Genomic DNA, 19,686 nt, shown 5'->3' with positions numbered 1-19,686 from the left:
CCCCTCCTCAAGGGGGGGGTACTGTTAGGCGCCGAGGGTCCGCTCGTCAGTGCGGCCCGGCGCCTAGCAACTAGGGACGCCGCATGCGGACAGCCGCCGGTTCCCTAGCAACGCTAGACGCCGGGCGCACGGAGCCGCACAGACCCTAGCAACGGGGACGCCACTGTCGGACCGCGTTCCCCGTTGCTGGGTCTAAGTTAATCACCTCACTGGTTCCTGGCCGTGCAGCATGCAGCTGCACGGCATGTTGTAATTAGCCCTGTCTGGCTCCTGATTGGAGGGCTTCCATTTAAAGGCACTCTCAGGACTTCTCACAGACGCCGGTTATAGCTTCCTGTTTGCTGTGTCAGTTGCAGAGAGTTTTCCAGTCCTGTTCTATCCGGTCGTTCCTGTCCTCAGTGATCCAGTACTCGGAAGTTGTCATCCTTTCCTGGAGTCCAGACCGAGCACCTTTAACATCCTGTGGTGTTCGTGAGTCGCGGCGTAGCCGTGTGTTGCGGCTTGACCGCTTACTATTTATTATTTGGTTATATTGTGTTTCGGAGCTTTTTGCGGAGGATTCCGCTCCCACAAATCCACTCTGGTATCCAGCGGTGCTGGATAGGAGTAACGGATTAGTGGATTTTTGGTTGTCCTTTTCCCTGGCGGTTTGTCCGCACATACTTCTGGTTTAAGTTAGTTAGCTTGTAGCCCCTGGCCTGGTTGCTGAGTCAGAGGGCCCCTTGTTATCACCCTGTCTCGGATTACCCTTTGTCTCCCATTAAGACCTGAGGGGGCATCGGAGTTGGGCAGACATAATCCGCCCTTCAAACGCGGCTGCCATGGGCTCAAGCAACCATAGTCTCGCAGGGGATTTCTGATTACACGGGCGAGACAACGGAGTTAGGGCGCCAGGGGTTACTAGGCTTTCCCGCTCCCGTAACCAGCATTTCCTTCCAGTACTCTGGCCTTTGTCATAAGATCTCCTCTGGTCAGAAGTACTGGAATCATAACAGAAACACAGTTCAGAGAAATACTTGGGATCGATGACTGAACACCGATGGTGACTTTGGGATCGTTGGTAAGCTTTGAGTGAAGCTGGGGTTCGCAGATAGACATGCTCTATTGTACTTAGAAGCACAGGTGAAGCATGAAGTGATGCTGGGGATCGCTGGAGAGCTGTAGAAGAAGCTGGAGAATGGCTGCTGGAAAGCCGGAGTTCAGACACAGGTGAATCAGGGTAGACTGTAGAGGGTTAATCACTGGAGTGTCGGGTTACACTGCAGAGTATAATCACCAGGGAGTCAGGCTGTACTGCAGAGAAAGTCCATGGGAGGACTGCACACTGGAATCACTGAAGACAATTGAAGCACTGACATCTTTCCACCCCAGGAACAGGATATTTATACCTGCTGGGAAGCAGGGATTGGCTGGCTGATTAACCAGAGACCAGAGTGCAGCTGCTGTGTAATCAGGCTGAGAGCAGAGTGCAGCTGATAGGCTGAAAGGTAACATGTGATTAGGAAAACATGGCTGCGCCCATGTTTGCTTTTGGAGGGAAAGATTGTTTGTAACTTGCATGTGAGCTTTAACCATGAAGCTGCCAGAATCACAGTGAAGAGTTTTGAGACAATGAGATGCAGCGTGCTGCACACAGACAGTGCAGATGGAATCCAGGCTTGGAACACTGGGACAGTCTCAGGAGGCATTTGGAAGGTAAATTCTGATAAGGAATTACCTAGATCGTGACAGTCTCCCTTAAAAGGGATCACCTCCAAGGTCTTTTTTCTTACGTCCTAGAGGATGCTGGGGTCCATTTTAGTACCATGGGGTATAGACGGTTCCGCAGGAGCCTTCGGCACTTTAAGACATTTCAACAGTGTGAACTGGCTCCTCCCTCTATGCCCCTCCTTCAGACCTCAGTTTAGAAAATGTACCCGGGAGACTGGATGCACACTAGTGGAGCTCTACAGAGCTTTGCTGGAAAAAGACTTTCTCAGGTTTTTTAATTTTACAGTGAAGCTGCTGGCAATAGTCTCCCTGCTTCGTGGGACTTAGGGGGTGGGAGTAGGAACCAACTTCTCAGTTAGTTTAATGGCTCTGCTTCCGCTGACAGGACACCATTAGCTCCTGAAGGGTACTGAACACAGCCCAAGCCTGGCCAGCGTTCACTCCCACAGCACTGCCGCCACCCCCTAACAGAGTCAGAAGGCTGGTGAGTATATTGCCGGAGGCCTGCAGAGAGGGGACACGCGCAGCGGCGGGACACTGCGCACCATGTCTCTCAGCACCAGGGTGCAGAGCGCGGGGGGGGGGGCGCGCTCTGAGGGCATGTTTTAAAACCTTACTCTCTCTGGCAAAAAGGGTACATACATGTACAGCCGCTGATGTGCCATCCCCAGCCAGTATAAATATTACATTGCTGAGGCTGAAGGGCGGGGCTTCTCCTCAGACTTGCCAGAACACTCACTGGGCGCCATTTTCTTCTGCAGAAACTCCAGTGTGAAGCTCCTGAACGCTGTTTCTCCTCATGACAACGCTGATGCAAGTACAGGGTGTTATAGAAGGGGCAGAGAGTGGTCATTATAATTAGGTCTGTGTGCCTATTATTGGTATATGCGCTGTAAGTGGGTAATATTTCTGCAATTCATAATAAGGCGCTGTGTGTGGACTGGCAAATCCCTCTGTGTCTCTCTGACAGACTTTAGTGTGGGTCTGGCCCCAATAGCTCCTGTGTGATGTGTGTGTGTGTGTGTGTGTGTGTGTGTGTGTGTGTGTGTGTGTGTGTTTACAAGTGTGTAACATGTCAGACATTGGGGAGGGTTCTTCCCAGGAAGAACCCATTTTAGATGCACAAGAGGGTAATGTGGTGGCCCTTCCCTCTCAGAAGGAGCCGGAGTGGGTGAGAATGTTGCAGAAGAATATGTCAGTGCTTGCAAAGAAATTCAACAGACTAAATATTGGAGGCAGTCTGTGGAGGATGCACTGTTTACTGACCCCTCCATATCATCCACTCAGGTCCCATCCAGTTCCCAGAAAAGATCTCTGGCACAGATAATGCAAGGGGACACAGACACAGATTCCGACTCTGATGTCGACACTGGGGATTTGACAAGGGTAGACCCCAAATTAGCCAAAAGCATACAATGTATGATAGTTGCTATAAAGGAAGTGTTGGAGTTTCCTGAAACAACACTGGTCCCAGAGGAAAAGGATTATTTTAAATCAAATAAAAAGCAGGTTGTGACTTTTCCTCCTTCAAAGGATTTGAATGCGTTCTTTGAAAAATCCTGGGCTAATCCTGAGAAGAAATTTACCCTTCCCAGAAGGATACGTGTAGCGTACGCTTTCCCAGAGGAAGACAGGCACAAATGGGAGACACCCCCAATGATAGACACCTCAGTTTCTCGGCTGTCTAAGAAAATAGTTTTGCCTGCTTTAAAAGATCCAGCTGACCATAAATTAGAAACAACCCTAAAACCCATATATACGGCTAACGGAACGTTACTCAGGCCCACCATTGCTTGTGCATGGGTGGGTAACGCTGTGGAAAAATGGTCTAACAACTTGCTTGTTAACATAGACACAGTTGACGGGGATGAAATAGTCCTAACTCTCGGCCATATCAAAGATGCTGCAGGTTTCTTAGTTGAAGCTATGAATGATATTGGGTTGCTGAATTCAAGATCCTCCGCTATGGCGATTTCAGCCCGCAGGGCGCTGTGGATCCGCCAATGGAATGCTGATGCGGAATCAAAAAAGAATATTGAGGCGCTTCCTTACAATGGAGAAGCCCTCTTTGGAGACAAGCTGGATGCCATGATTTCAACAACTACATCAGGCAAGTCAGCATTTCTGCCATCCGCCGCTGCTCCACCTAGGAAAGGATTTCATTCTCATATGATGCAATCCTTTCAGCCCAACAAGTCCAAAAAGGCAGAGGGTACCCCCTTCTTCGCAGGAAGGGGTCGAGGAAGAGGTAAAAAATCTACAACACCATCAGGCTCGCAGGAGCAGAAGTCAACAGCTACTTCTGCTAAAACCTCAGAAGGATGCTGGGGCTCCCCAGCGGGAGTAAGATAGGGTGGGCGGCAGCCGCACCAGGCATACCTGTGGTTTGCGGTGCAGGACTGCCACTACCAGTTCCAAACATTGCCTTTCGGGCTCTCCACGGCTCCGAGAATATTCACCAAGGTGATGGCGGAGATGATGGTTCTTCTTCGCAAGAAAGGAGTCAAAGTCATCCCATACTTGGACGATCTCCTCATAAAAGCAGGATCCAGGAAGAAACTAGTGCAGAACATTGCACTTTCCCTGACGGTGCTGCAACAGCACGGTTGGATCATAAACCTTCCAAAATCACAATTGGAACCCACAATGAGGTTATCATTTCTGTGAATGATATTGGACACGGAAGCACAGAAAGTATTCCTACCGGTGGAAAAGGCTCTGTAGATCCAGAGGATAGTCAAACAAGTTTTGAAAACAGCACGCATATCGATTTCATCAGTGCATCCGCCTGCTGGGGAAGATGCGGCCTACAAGGCTCTACAATTTGGCCGATTCCACGCCAGGGTGTTCCAATGGGACCTACTGGACAAGTGGTCCAGATCGCACCTACATATGCACCGGAGGATAATCCTGTCAACAAAAGCCAGTATTTCACTCTTGTTGTGGCTTCAAAGTTCTCACCTCCTGGAGGGACGCAGGTTCGGGATTCAGACTTGGATCCTGGTGACCACAGATGCAAGCCTCCGAGGTTGGGGAGCAGTCACGCAAGGGGAAAGCTTCCAAGGAAGATGGTCAAGTCAAGAAGTACTCCTTCACATAAACATTATGGAATTGAGAGCTGTGTACAACAGCCTTCATCAAGCGGCACACCTTCTTCAAGGTCATCCCATACAGATCCAGTCAGACAATGTAACGGCAGTAGCTTACATAAACCGCCAGGGCAGAACAAAAAAACTGAGCGGCAATGGCAGAGGTGACAAAGATACTCCTCTGGGCAGAAAGACATGCAAAAGCTCTGTCGGCAATTTTCATTCCAGGAGTGGACAACTGAGAAGCAGACTTCCTCAGCAGACACGATCTCCATCCAGGAGAATGGGGCCTTCACCCAGAAGTCTTTGCAGAGGTAGCAGATCGTTGGGGCATTCCTCAAGTAGATATGATGGCATCACGTCTCAACAAGAAGCTTCAGAAATATTGTTCCAGGTCGAGAGACCCACAAGCAATAGCAATGAAGGCACTGGTGACCCAGTGGGTGTTTCAGTCGGTGTATCTGTTTCCCTCCACTTCCACTAATACCAAAAGTTCTCAAGATCATCAGAAGAACAAAGGTTCGAGCAATTCTCATTGCTCCAGACTAGCCAAGGAGGGCTTGGTATCCAGATCTTCAGGAGTTTTTACTGGAAGATCCTCAGCCTCTTCCCCTTCACGAGGACCTGCTTCGGCAGGGGCCGTTTGTTTATCAAGACTTATTGCGGCTGCGTTTGACGGCATGGCTGTTGAGCGCCAGATCCTAGCCCGTAAGGGTATTCCCAATGAAGTAATTCCCACACTTATTCTGGCCAGGAAAGGGGTAACGTCCAAACATTACCATCGTATTTGGAGAAAATATGTATCATGGTGTGAATCCAAGAAGTCTCCTGCGGTGGAGATTAAATTAGGACATCATCTCCTATTTCTACATGCGGGTGTGGATGCTGGCTTGAGATTAGGGTCTATCAAGGATCAAATTTCGGCCTTGTCCATTTTCTTTCAGAAACAGTTGGCTTCCCTTCCTGAGGTCCAGACGTTCGTGAAGGGGGTTCTGCGCATCCAACCTCCCTTTGTGCCTCCTGCGGCGCCATGGGATCTTAATGTGGTGTTGCAGTTCCTTAAATCGGACTGGTTTGAGCCTCTAAAAGAGGTAGAGTTGAAGTTTCTCACTTGGAAAGTGGTCATGCTGCTGGCCTTGGCCTCAGGCAGACGAGTGTCTGAATTAGGGGCTCTGTCACACAAGAGTCCTTATTTGATTTTTCATGAAGATAGAGCTGAACTGCAGACGCGTCAGCATTTTCTTCCAAAGGTTGTGTCTTATTTCCATATCAACCAACCTGTGGTGGTGCTAGTGGCTTCTGACACCTCAGCTGTTTCAAAGTCCTTAGATGTCGTCAGAGCGTTGAGGACTTATGTTGCAAGAACGGCTCGGATAAGGAAAACAGAATCTTTGTTTGTCCTCTATGACCCCAACAAGATTGGGGGTCCTGCTTCTAAGCAGACTATTGCGCGCTGGATCAGAGGTACCATTCAGCACGCTTATTCCACGTCAGGATTGCCGTTACCGAGTTCGGTAAAGGCCCACTCTACAAGGAAGGTGGGTTCTTCCTGGACGGCTGCCCGGGGTGTCTCGGCGTTGCAAATTTGCCGAGCAGCTACTTGGTCAGGGGCAAACCCGTTTGCTAAGTTTTACAGGTTTGACACCTTGGCTGCTGACGACCTTCAGTTTGGTCAGTCAGTTCTGCAGGAACATTAGCACTTTCCCACCCGTACTGGGAGCTTTGGTACATCCCCATGGTACTAAAATGGACCCCAGCATCCTCTAGGACGTAAGAGAAAAAAGGATTTTAATTACCTACCGGTAAATCCTTTTCTCGTAGTCTGTAGAGGATGCTGGGCGCCCGCCCAGTGCTCATTTTCCTGCAAATTACGTTTTGTCTTTTTACACAGGTTCTCATGTGGTAAGATGTTCACAGCTGTTGCGCTATGCATGCACGTTAGCATGGGTTATGTTATGGCCATGTTAGGCGACATGTTGTGTATGGTGTGAGCTGGTGTGAATCTCGCCACTAGTTTAATAGTAATTCTTCTCTCGAGAATGTACGTCTCCTCGGGCACAGTTCCAATACTGAGGTCTGGAGGAGGGACATAGAGGGAGGAGCCAGTTCACACTGTTAAAAAGTCTTAAAGTGCCGAAGGCTCCTAGGGAACCATCTATACCCCATGGTACTAAAATGGACCCCAGCATCCTCTACGGACTACGAGAAAAGGATTTACCGGTAGGTAATCAAAATCTTATTTTTAGAGTCCAGGTCCACCGACCAAGACCGCAACCACAGAGTCCGGCAAGCCAGAATAGATGTAGTAGACGCTTTAGCCGCCAAAACACCGGCATCAGAGGCCGCCTCCTGAATGTAATGGGGGGCTGTGGTAATATATGATAGGCATTGTCTGGCATCATCAGGAAAAGAGGGTAGCTCCGCCTCAACAACCCCAGGGTTCAATACCTTTTGCAGCCCAAGAAGCTGGTATAGTGGGTCTATGCACAGCTCCAGCATGAGTGTAAATGGACTTCAAGCAACCCTCCACACGCTTATCCGTAGGTTCCTTCAGAGAGGTGACGGTAGTGACAGGCAGAGTAGATGACACCACCAGACGCGCGACATGTGAATCCACCGGTGGTGGTGTTTCCCAATACTTACGTAACTCTGTAGAGAGGGCATAACGAGCTAGCATCTTCTTAGACAGGGAGAATTTCTTTCCTGGAGACTCCCAGGATTCCTGACGTATGTCACCTAAATGGTCAGAATGTGGCAAAACTAATTTAGTAACCTACCGAAGCTTGAACTTATCAGGTTTCTTAGACGTATCTGGAGGGTCAGTTTCATCATCAATCTGAAGAATCAGTTTGATAGCCTCCAATAGGTCAGGAACATCAACCTGTGGAATAGATTCCCCATCAGAAGCGTCTGCATCAGTGTCTGAGGGGTCAGTATATGCGCCATCTTCATCGGAAGATGTATCCGAAACATGTGTGGATTGTGAGGAAGTAATGGTCCCGCTTAGATGACCCTTTGGACCTAGGAGGGCGAGGGTTAGGCTTTTGTTTAACCAAAGACTGATGTAATTGCTGTAACTGAGTTGACAGAGTTCTGCCGATGGCGGATTAACTGCAGGGACAATATGTGACTGTAATGGCTCAGGAGGTCTCACATGGGGCGCAAATCTAGTTACTAGCGTAGTCAGTAAATTAGAAGCAGCCCAAGGTGGGTCTTGGTGAGCTCCCGTTACTGCAGACTAACTGGGGGGTATAGAACCCCCGGTACCCGGACCCTCAGCTGGAATATTTTCCTCAGATAAATCCGCAGTGTCAGCCACGGATCTCCCGCCCTGTGCAGCAGACATTATATGGAAACGTAGCCTTAGGGCGTAACAGTACAACATAGCCAGACACAGTACCTGACAGAAACCCCCTGTGGAGTGCGACTGCAAATGCAGAACACAGACAGAGGATTTAAGTGGTATATATTGTGACTGAAAACACAGAGAAAAATAAAAAACAGTATATCCTGTGAAATTATATATATATATATATATATATATATATATCCATTGAGTCCACACTCACTGCTACAGTCCACAACAAAGGCGGTGCTCCATAAAGGGCTCCCAAGAAGTCCAAGATATATCCAGAGAAAATACAGGCACTCACCACTTCCTTAATGATGAAGAAATGGGCTGCTGGGTATGTACCTGCTGTGATCTTATTTGTCTTGAAAAAGGCTCAGACGGAGCCGAAACGTCGACATGATATGCTGACATGCTGTTGACTGTCTCTATGTGAGACACACCTGTGATTGGTAATAAATTTCTTCATCATTAAGTAAGTGGTGAGTGCCTGGATTTTCTCTGGATATATATATATATATATATATGACCCTGATGCACTTAGCCCCCCTCAGGGTACAGAATATAGGGATAGCAATATGTGTGAGATACACGGAATAGAGACCACACAGCAGCTATAGGCACACACAGTCACATGTACAATGCAGACATTATTACACACAACAATAAAACTGCACTAGACTAGCAATACTAAGTAACTGGACTACTGAGTAAAGCTATGTATGAATACAGATATAACAATGCACAGTAAACACTGGATATATATCACACGGTACTTGTAGTAAATATCCCTGTAGTAATGCACTTGTTCTTAACTAACGCTGTCTAAACGACATGTAGAATACTTAAGTGTATTCTTCGACGGAGTCAAGCGCAACACAGCCCCTTGCGGGCTTGCTGCGCTCGCCATGCTGCGGGCACGGTGCCTCGCTACGCTCGGCACACTAATTTATTCTCCATCTACGGGTGTCGTGGACACCCACAGAGGGAGAATATGTCGTGATTGTGACGGTCGGGATCCCGGTGTCGGTATTCTTGATCGCATCCCACTATGGAGCCTGTACTAAACGGATTTTAGTAAATCCGACCTGTGCTCCTTGCCCTGGTGGATATAGCGGTGTCCCTGCACGGCCACAGAGTCCACGCCAGCGGTGCGGTCTGTCTACAGAGACCGCAGCCGGATCGCGATTTCAGCGGGTCCCACCTGGGGGACCCTCTTACCTCCTCCCTGAAGTGCGGCCACGCGATCCAGGAGAGCAGCAGCGGTGATGTGTGCCTGATGAGACCGGAGCCTCCGCTGTAAGTACCCGGCAACCAGGGCGCGGGAGTATACAGCGCTGCTGGGGGAGATGAGGGAGCCGCAGCACGATATGTCAGCGTGACATATAGCATCTAGTACCTGTGCTGCGGTCCTTGTAGTCTTCAATCTTCAGAAAATCTCTTTTCAGTGCTGCCCAGCGCAGCCCCCCATTACCTGCCTGCACTGCAGACACCAACTTACACACTGAGCTCCAGTGCCTGGAGGCGGGGCTATAGAGGAGGCGGTGCAGTGCATCCTGGGAACAGTCAAAGCTTTAGCCTGTTGGTGCTTCAGATCAAGATCCAACTCTACACCCCAATGTTATTCCCTGTGGAATACCCCGCTGCAGAAAGTAATTTTCCATATCACTAAAGCTACATGAAAGAATATATAGAGAAGATGTAAAATAACCGACATCCCAATCTAAAAGCTGAGCCCCCAGAGAAATGCCTCCATTATAACCTACAATCCTTCTAGTGATCCTAGCCAGAGTTACAGAGAGGACAATGGCAACGGGAGTACCCACCTTCTTTGTAGTGATTGTAGACATTAATCAGGGTCATGTGATCGCCTTCAGGAACCTGCAGATCACGACGAGCGCTGAGCACAGACTCACTATGTGGAGGCGGCAGGAAGCAGCAAGGGGCAACTAGGGCAGAACACAGGATAATTACACTATGGAAGTGAAAGTGAGCGGGCATTGCCGATACCAAATATCCCACCCTATAACTCCTCCTACATCTCATCCATATATCCCTCCCTATAACTCCTCCTACATCTCATCCAAATATCCCTCCCTATAACTCCTCCTACATCTCATCCATATATCCCTCCCTATAACTCCTCCTACATCTCATCCATATATCCCTCCCTATAACTTCTCCTACATCTCATCCATATATCCCTCCCTATAACTCCACCTACATCTCATCCATATATCCCTCCCTATGACTCCACCTACATCTCATCCATATATCCCTCCCTATAACTCTTCCTACATCTCATCCATATATCCCTCCCTATAACTCCTCCTACATCTCATCCATATATCCCTCCCTATAACTCCTCCTACATCTCATCCATATATCCCTCCCTATAACTCCACCTACATCACATCCATATATCCCTCCCTATAACTCCTCCTACATCTCATCCATATATCCCTCCCTATAACTCCACCTACATCTCATCCATATATCCCTCCCTATTACTCCTCCTACATCTCATCCATATATCCCTCCCTATAACTCCTTCTACATCTCATCCATATATCCCTCCCTATAACTCCTCCTACATCTCATCCATATATCCCTCCCTATAACTCCTCCTACATCTCATCCATATATCCCTCCCTATTACTCATCCTACATCTCATCCATATATCCCTCCCTATAACTCCTCCTACATCTCATCCATATATCCCTCCCTATAACTCCTCCTACATCCCATCCATATATCCCTCCCTATAACTCCTCCTACATCTCATCCATATATCCCACCCTATAACTCATCCTCCTTCTCATCCAAATATCCCTCCCTATAACTTCTAATACATCTCATCCATATATACCATCCTATAACTCCTCCTGCATCTCATCCATATATCCCTCCCTATAACTCCTCCTGCATCTCATCCATATATCCCTCCCTATAACTCCTCCTACATCTCATCCATATATCCCTCCCTATAACTCCTCCTACATCTCATCCATATATCCCTCCCTATAACTCCTCCTGCATCTCATCCATATATCCCTCCCTATAACTCCTCCAGCATCTCATCCATATGTCCCTCCCTATAACTCCTCCTGCATCTCATCCATATATCCCTCCCTATAACTCCTCCTACATCTCATCCATATATCCCTCCCTATAACTCCTCCTACATCTCATCCATATATCCCTCACTATAACTCCTCCTACATCCCTCCCTATAACTCCTCCTACATCTCATCCATATATCCCTCCCTATAACTCCTCCTACATCTCATCCATATATCCCTCCCTATAACTCCTCCTACATCTCATCCATATATCCCTCCCTATAACTCCACCTACATCTCATCCATATATTCCTCCCTAAAACTCCTCCTACATCTCATCCATATATCCCTCCCTATAACTCCTCCTACATCTCATCCATATATCCCTCCCTATAACTCCTCCTACATCTCATCCATATATCTCCCTATAACTCCTACTACATCTCATCCATATATCCCTCCCTATAACTCCTCCTAAATCTCATCCATATATTCCTCCATATAGCTCCTCCTACATCTCATCCATATATCCATTCCTATTACTCCTCCTACATCTCATCCATATATCCCTCCCTATAACTCCTCCTACATCTCATCCATATATCCCACCCTATAACTCCACCTACATCTCATCCATATATCCCTCACTATAGCTCCACCTACATCTCATCCATATATTCCTCCATATAACTCCTCCTACATCTCATCCATATATCCCTCCCTATAACTCCTCCTACATCTCATCCATATATCCCTCCCTATAACTCCTCCTACATCTCATCCATATATCCCTCCCTATAACTCCTCCTACATCCCATCCATATATCCCTCCATATAACTCCTCCTACATCTCATCCATATATCCCTCCCTATAACTCCTCCTACATCTCATCCATATATCCCACCCTATAACTCATCCTCCTTCTCATCCAAATATCCCTCCCTATAACTCCTCCTACATCTCATCCATATATCCCTCCCTATAACTCCTCCTACATCTCATCCATATATCCCTCCCTATAACTCCACCTACATCTCATCCAAATATCCCTCCCTATAACTCCTCCTGCATCTCATCCATATATCCCTCCCTATTACTCCTCCTACATCTCATCCATATATACCATCCTATAACTCCTCCTACATCTCATCCATATATCCCTCCCTATAACTCCTCCTACATCTCATCCATATATACCATCCTATAACTCCTCCTACATCTCATCCATATATCCCTACCAATAACTCCTCCTACATCTCATCCATATATCCTCCCTATAACTCCTCCTACATCTCATCCATATATCCCTCCCTATAACTCCTCCTACATCTCATCCATATATCCCTCCCTATAACTCCTCCTACATCTCATCCAAACATCCCTCCCTATAACTCCTCCTACATCTCATCCATATATCCCTCCCTATAACTCCTCCTACATCTCATCCATATATCCCTCCCTATAACTCCTCCTACATCTCATCCATATATCCCTCCCTATAACTCCTCCTACATCTCATCCAAACATCCCTCCCTATAACTCCTCCTACATCTCATCCATATATCCCTCCCTATAACTCCTCCTACATCACACCCACATTACCCCTCCACTCGATTTATCCCATTACACGGTAACACCCCACTCATACCGGTCAGCATGGCCGCCAGTGTTAGCATTTCGGAGACACACTGAAACTCGCAGGCAGCTATGAGAGTCTTTGAGATTTGCGGATCCAATGAAAACTCCGACATGACTATTCCAACCTCTGAAAGATTTCCATCATCGTCCAGAGCTGCAAGGTAGTCCAGGTCCTCCAGAGCCTGCATGAGAGTCTCAGGGGCTGGGGAAAAGACAGAACATCACCCGTATAAGAGAATGGTGAGAGGATATACAGCATGAGTAACAGAGGTGACAGAGAACACATAGAATATCACCCGTATAAGAGAATGGTGAGTAGATATACAGCATGAGTAACAGAGGTGAGAGAGAACACACACAGAATATCACCCGTATAAGAGAATGGTGAGGAGATATACAGCATGAGTAACAGAGGTGAGAGAGAACACACAGAATATCACCCATATAAGAGAATGGTGAGAGGATATACAGCATGAGTAACAGAGGTGAGAGAGAACACACAGAATATCACCCGTATAAGAGAATGGTGAGGAGATATACAGCATGAGTAACAGAGGTGACAGAGAACACACAGAATATCACCCGTATAAGAGAATGGTGAGAGGATATACAGCATGAGTAACAGAGGTGAGAGAGAACACACAGAATATCACCCGTATAAGAGAATGGTGAGGAGATATACAGCATGAGTAACAGAGGTGAGAGAGAACACACAGAATATCACCCGTATAAGAGAATGGTGAGGAGATATACAGCATGAGTAACAGAGGTGACAGAGAACACACAGAATATCACCCGTATAAGAGAATGGTGAGGAGATATACAGCATGAGTAACAGAGGTGAGAGAGAACACACAGAATATCACCCGTATAAGAGAATGGTGAGGAGATATACAGCATGAGTAACAGAGGTGACAGAGAACACACAGAATATCACCCGTATAAGAGAATGGTGAGGAGATATACAGCATGAGTAACAGAGGTGAGAGAGAACACACAGAATATCACCCGTATAAGAGAATGGTGAGGAGATATACAGCATGAGTAACAGAGGTGACAGAGAACACACAGAATATCACCCGTATAAGAGAATGGTGAGGAGATATACAGCATGAGTAACAGAGGTGAGAGAGAGAACACACAGAATATCACCCGTATAAGAGAATGGTGAGAGGATATACAGCATGAGTAACAGAGGTGACAGAGAACACACAGAATATCACCCGTATAAGAGAATGGTGAGGAGATATACAGCATGAGTAACAGAGGTGAGAGAGAACACACAGAATATCACCCGTATAAGAGAATGGTGAGGAGATATACAGCATGAGTAACAGAGGTGACAGAGAACACACAGAATATCACCCGTATAAGAGAATGGTGAGGAGATATACAGCATGAGTAACAGAGGTGAGAGAGAGAACACACAGAATATCACCCGTATAAGAGAATGGTGAGAGGACATACAGCATGAGTAACAGAGGTGACAGAGAACACACAGAATATCACCCGTATAAGAGAATGGTGAGGAGATATACAGCATGAGTAACAGAGGTGAGAGAGAGAACACACAGAATATCACCCGTATAAGAGAATGGTGAGAGGACATACAGCATGAGTAACAGAGGTGACAGAGAACACACAGAATATCACCCGTATAAGAGAATGGTGAGGAGATATACAGCATGAGTAACAGAGGTGAGAGAGAACACACAGAATATCACCCGTATAAGAGAATGGTGAGAGGATATACAGCATGAGTAACAGAGGTGACAGAGAACACACAGAATATCACCCGTATAAGAGAATGGTGAGGGGATATACAGCATGAGTAACAGAGGTGAGAGAGAACACACAGAATATCACCCGTATAAGAGAATGGTGAGGAGATATACAGCATGAGTAACAGAGGTGACAGAGAACACACAGAATATCACCAGTATAAGAGAATGGTGAGGAGATATACAGCATGAGTAACAGAGGTGAGAGAGAACACACAGAATATCACCCGTATAAGAGAATGGTGAGAGGATATACAGCATGAGTAACAGAGGTGACAGAGAACACACAGAATATCACCCGTATAAGAGAATGGTGAGGGGATATACAGCATGAGTAACAGAGGTGAGAGAGAACACACAGAATATCACCCGTATAAGAGAATGGTGAGGAGATATACAGCATGAGTAACAGAGGTGACAGAGAACACACAGAATATCACCAGTATAAGAGAATGGTGAGGAGATATACAGCATGAGTAACAGAGGTGAGAGAGAACACACAGAATATCACCCGTATAAGAGAATGGTGAGGAGATATACAGCATGAGTAACAGAGGTGAGAGAGAACACACAGAATATCACCCGTATAAGAGAACGGTGAGGAGATATACAGCATGAGTAACAGAGGTGAGAGAGAACACACAGAATATCACCCGTATAAGAGAATGGTGAGGAGATATACAGCATGAGTAACAGAGGTGACAGAGAACACACAAAATATCACCCGTATAAGAGAATGGTGAGAGGATATACAGCATGAGTAACAGAGGTGACAGAGAACACACAGAATATCACCCGTATAAGAGAATGGTGAGGAGATATACAGCATGAGTAACAGAGGTGAGAGAGAACACACAGAATATCACCCGTATAAGAGAATGGTGAGGAGATATACAGCATGAGTAACAGAGGTGACAGAGAACACACAGAATATCACCCGTATAAGAGAATGGTGAGGAGATATACAGCATGAGTAACAGAGGTGAGAGAGAGAACACACAGAATATCACCCGTATAAGAGAATGGTGAGAGGACATACAGCATGAGTAACAGAGGTGACAGAGAACACACAGAATATCACCCGTATAAGAGAATGGTGAGGAGATATACAGCATGAGTAACAGAGGTGAGAGAGAACACACAGAATATCACCCGTATAAGAGAATGGTGAGAGGATATACAGCATGAGTAACAGAGGTGACAGAGAACACACAGAATATCACCCGTATAAGAGAATGGTGAGGGGATATACAGCATGAGTAACAGAGGTGAGAGAGAACACACAGAATATCACCCGTATAAGAGAATGGTGAGGAGATATACAGCATGAGTAACAGAGGTGAGAGAGAACACACAGAATATCACCCGTATAAGAGAATGGTGAGGAGATATACAGCATGAGTAACAGAGGTGAGAGAGAACACACAGAATATCACCCGTATAAGAGAATGGTGAGAGGATATACAGCATGAGTAACAGAGGTGACAGAGAACACACAGAATATCACCCATATAAGAGAATGGTGAGGAGATATACAGCATGAGTAACAGAGGTGACAGAGAACACACAGAATATCACCCGGATAAGAGAATGGTGAGGAGACATACAGCATGAGTAACAGAGGTGACAGAGAGTACACACAGAATATCACCCGTATAAGAGAATGGTGAGGAGATATACAGCATGAGTAACAGAGAACACACAGAATATCACCCGTATAAGAGAATGGTGAGGAGATATACAGCATGAGTAACAGAGGTGACAGAGAACACACAGTATATCACCCGGATAAGAGAATGGTGAGGAGATATACAGCATGAGTAACAGAGGTGAGAGAGAACACACAGAATATCACCCGTATAAGAGAATGGTGAGGAGATATACAGCATGAGTAACAGAGGTGACAGAGAACACACAGAATATCACCCGTATAAGAGAATGGTGAGAGGATATACAGCATGAGTAACAGAGGTGACAGAGAACACACAGAATATCACCCGTATAAGAGAATGGTGAGAGGATATACAGCATGAGTAACAGAGGTGACAGAGAACACACAGAATATCACCCGTATAAGAGAATGGTGAGGAGATATACAGCATGAGTAACAGAGGTGAGAGAGAACACACAGAATATCACCCATATAAGAGAATGGTGAGGAGATATACAGCATGAGTAACAGAGGTGAGAGAGAACACACAGAATATCACCCGTATAAGAGAATGGTGAGGAGATATACAGCATGAGTAACAGAGGTGACAGAGAACACACAGTATATCACCCGTATAAGAGAATGGTGAGGAGACATACAGCATGAGTAACAGAGGTGAGAGAGAACACACAGAATATCACCCGTATAAGAGAATGGTGAGAGGATATACAGCATGAGTAACAGAGGTGAGAGAGAACACACAGAATATCACCCGTATAAGAGAATGGTGAGGAGACATACAGCATGAGTAACAGAGGTGACAGAGAACACACAGAATATCACCCGTATAAGAGAATGGTGAGAGGATATACAGCATGAGTAACAGAGGTGAGAGAGAACACACAGAATATCACCCGTATAAGAGAATGGTGAGGAGATATACAGCATGAGTAACAGAGGTGTGAGAGAACACACAGAATATCACCCGTATAAGAGAATGGTGAGGAGATATACAGCATGAGTAACAGAGGTGAGAGAGAACACACAGAACATCACCCGTATAAGAGAATGGTGAGAGGATATACAGCATGAGTAACAGAGGTGACAGAGAACACACAGTATATCACCCGTATAAGAGAATGGTGAGGAGATATACAGCATGAGTAACAGAGGTGACAGAGAACACACAGAATATCACCCGTATAAGAGAATGGTGAGAGGATATACAGCATGAGTAACAGAGGTGACAGAGAACACACAGAATATCACCCGTATAAGAGAATGGTGAGGAGATATACAGCATGAGTAACAGAGGTGAGAGAGAACACACAGAATATCACCCGTATAAGAGAATGGTGAGGAGATATACAGCATGAGTAACAGAGGTGAGAGAGAACACACAGAATATCACCCGTATAAGAGAATGGTGAGGAGATATACAGCATGAGTAACAGAGGTGAGAGAGAACACACAGAATATCACCCGTATAAGAGAATGGTGAGGAGATATACAGCATGAGTAACAGAGGTGAGAGAGAACACACAGAATATCACCCGTATAAGAGAATGGTGAGGAGATATACAGCATGAGTAACAGAGGTGACAGAGAACACACAGAATATCACCCGTATAAGAGAATGGTGAGAGGATATACAGCATGAGTAACAGAGGTGACAGAGAACACACAGAATATCACCCGTATAAGAGAATGGTGAGGAGATATACAGCATGAGTAACAGAGGTGAGAGAGAACACACAGAATATCACCCGTATAAGAGAATGGTGAGGAGATATACAGCATGAGTAACAGAGGTGAGAGAGAACACACAGAATATCACCCATATAAGAGAATGGTGAGGAGATATACAGCATGAGTAACAGAGGTGAGAGAGAACACACAGAATATCACCCGTATAAGAGAATGGTGAGGAGATATACAGCATGAGTAACAGAGGTGACAGAGAACACACAGAATATCACCAGTATAAGAGAATGGTGAGGAGATATACAGCATGAGTAACAGAGGTGAGAGAGAACACACAGAATATCACCCGTATAAGAAAATGGTGAGGAGATATACAGCATGAGTAACAGAGGTGAGAGAGAACACACAGAATATCACCCGTATAAGAGAACGGTGAGGAGATATACAGCATGAGTAACAGAGGTGAGAGAGAACACACAGAATATCACCCGTATAAGAGAATGGTGAGGAGATATACAGCATGAGTAACAGAGGTGACAGAGAACACACAAAATATCACCCGTATAAGAGAATGGTGAGAGGATATACAGCATGAGTAACAGAGGTGACAGAGAACACACAGAATATCACCCGTATAAGAGAATGGTGAGGAGATATACAGCATGAGTAACAGAGGTGAGAGAGAACACACAGAATATCACCCGTATAAGAGAATGGTGAGGAGATATACAGCATGAGTAACAGAGGTGACAGAGAACACACAGAATATCACCCGTATAAGAGAATGGTGAGGAGATATACAGCATGAGTAACAGAGGTGAGAGAGAGAACACACAGAATATCACCCGTATAAGAGAATGGTGAGAGGACATACAGCATGAGTAACAGAGGTGACAGAGAACACACAGAATATCACCCGTATAAGAGAATGGTGAGGAGATATACAGCATGAGTAACAGAGGTGAGAGAGAACACACAGAATATCACCCGTATAAGAGAATGGTGAGAGGATATACAGCATGAGTAACAGAGGTGACAGAGAACACACAGAATATCACCCGTATAAGAGAATGGTGAGGGGATATACAGCATGAGTAACAGAGGTGAGAGAGAACACACAGAATATCACCCGTATAAGAGAATGGTGAGGAGATATACAGCATGAGTAACAGAGGTGAGAGAGAACACACAGAATATCACCCGTATAAGAGAATGGTGAGGAGATATACAGCATGAGTAACAGAGGTGAGAGAGAACACACAGAATATCACCCGTATAAGAGAATGGTGAGAGGATATACAGCATGAGTAACAGAGGTGACAGAGAACACACAGAATATCACCCATAAAAGAGAATGGTGAGGAGATATACAGCATGAGTAACAGAGGTGACAGAGAACACACAGAATATCACCCGGATAAGAGAATGGTGAGGAGACATACAGCATGAGTAACAGAGGTGACAGAGAGTACACACAGAATATCACCCGTATAAGAGAATGGTGAGGAGATATACAGCATGAGTAACAGAGAACACACAGAATATCACCCGTATAAGAGAATGGTGAGGAGATATACAGCATGAGTAACAGAGGTGACAGAGAACACACAGTATATCACCCGGATAAGAGAATGGTGAGGAGATATACAGCATGAGTAACAGAGGTGAGAGAGAACACACAGAATATCACCCGTATAAGA

At 45.9% G+C, this 19,686-nt stretch overlaps 1 protein-coding gene across 1 annotated transcript in view; it reads right to left on the bottom strand.

The window, feature by feature from the left end:
• The window catches only part of DQX1 (DEAQ-box RNA dependent ATPase 1), a 231,115-nt gene that overhangs the window by 25,710 nt on the left and 185,719 nt on the right, over nucleotides 1-19,686 (bottom strand). Inside the window, exons 8-9 of the mRNA XM_063926029.1 lie at nucleotides 12,861-13,052; nucleotides 9,975-10,097 (exon numbers count right to left, since the gene is read on the bottom strand). Of these exons, the coding sequence (XP_063782099.1) occupies nucleotides 9,975-10,097; nucleotides 12,861-13,052 (315 nt within the window). The remainder of the gene's footprint in view (nucleotides 1-9,974; nucleotides 10,098-12,860; nucleotides 13,053-19,686) is intronic.

Source organism: Pseudophryne corroboree, chromosome 1 (assembly GCF_028390025.1).
Source record: "Pseudophryne corroboree isolate aPseCor3 chromosome 1, aPseCor3.hap2, whole genome shotgun sequence".
Taxonomy (NCBI): Eukaryota; Metazoa; Chordata; class Amphibia; order Anura; family Myobatrachidae; genus Pseudophryne; species Pseudophryne corroboree.
The sequence above is the reverse complement of the archived record's forward strand: the minus strand, read 5'-3'. Positions and strand labels throughout refer to the sequence as shown.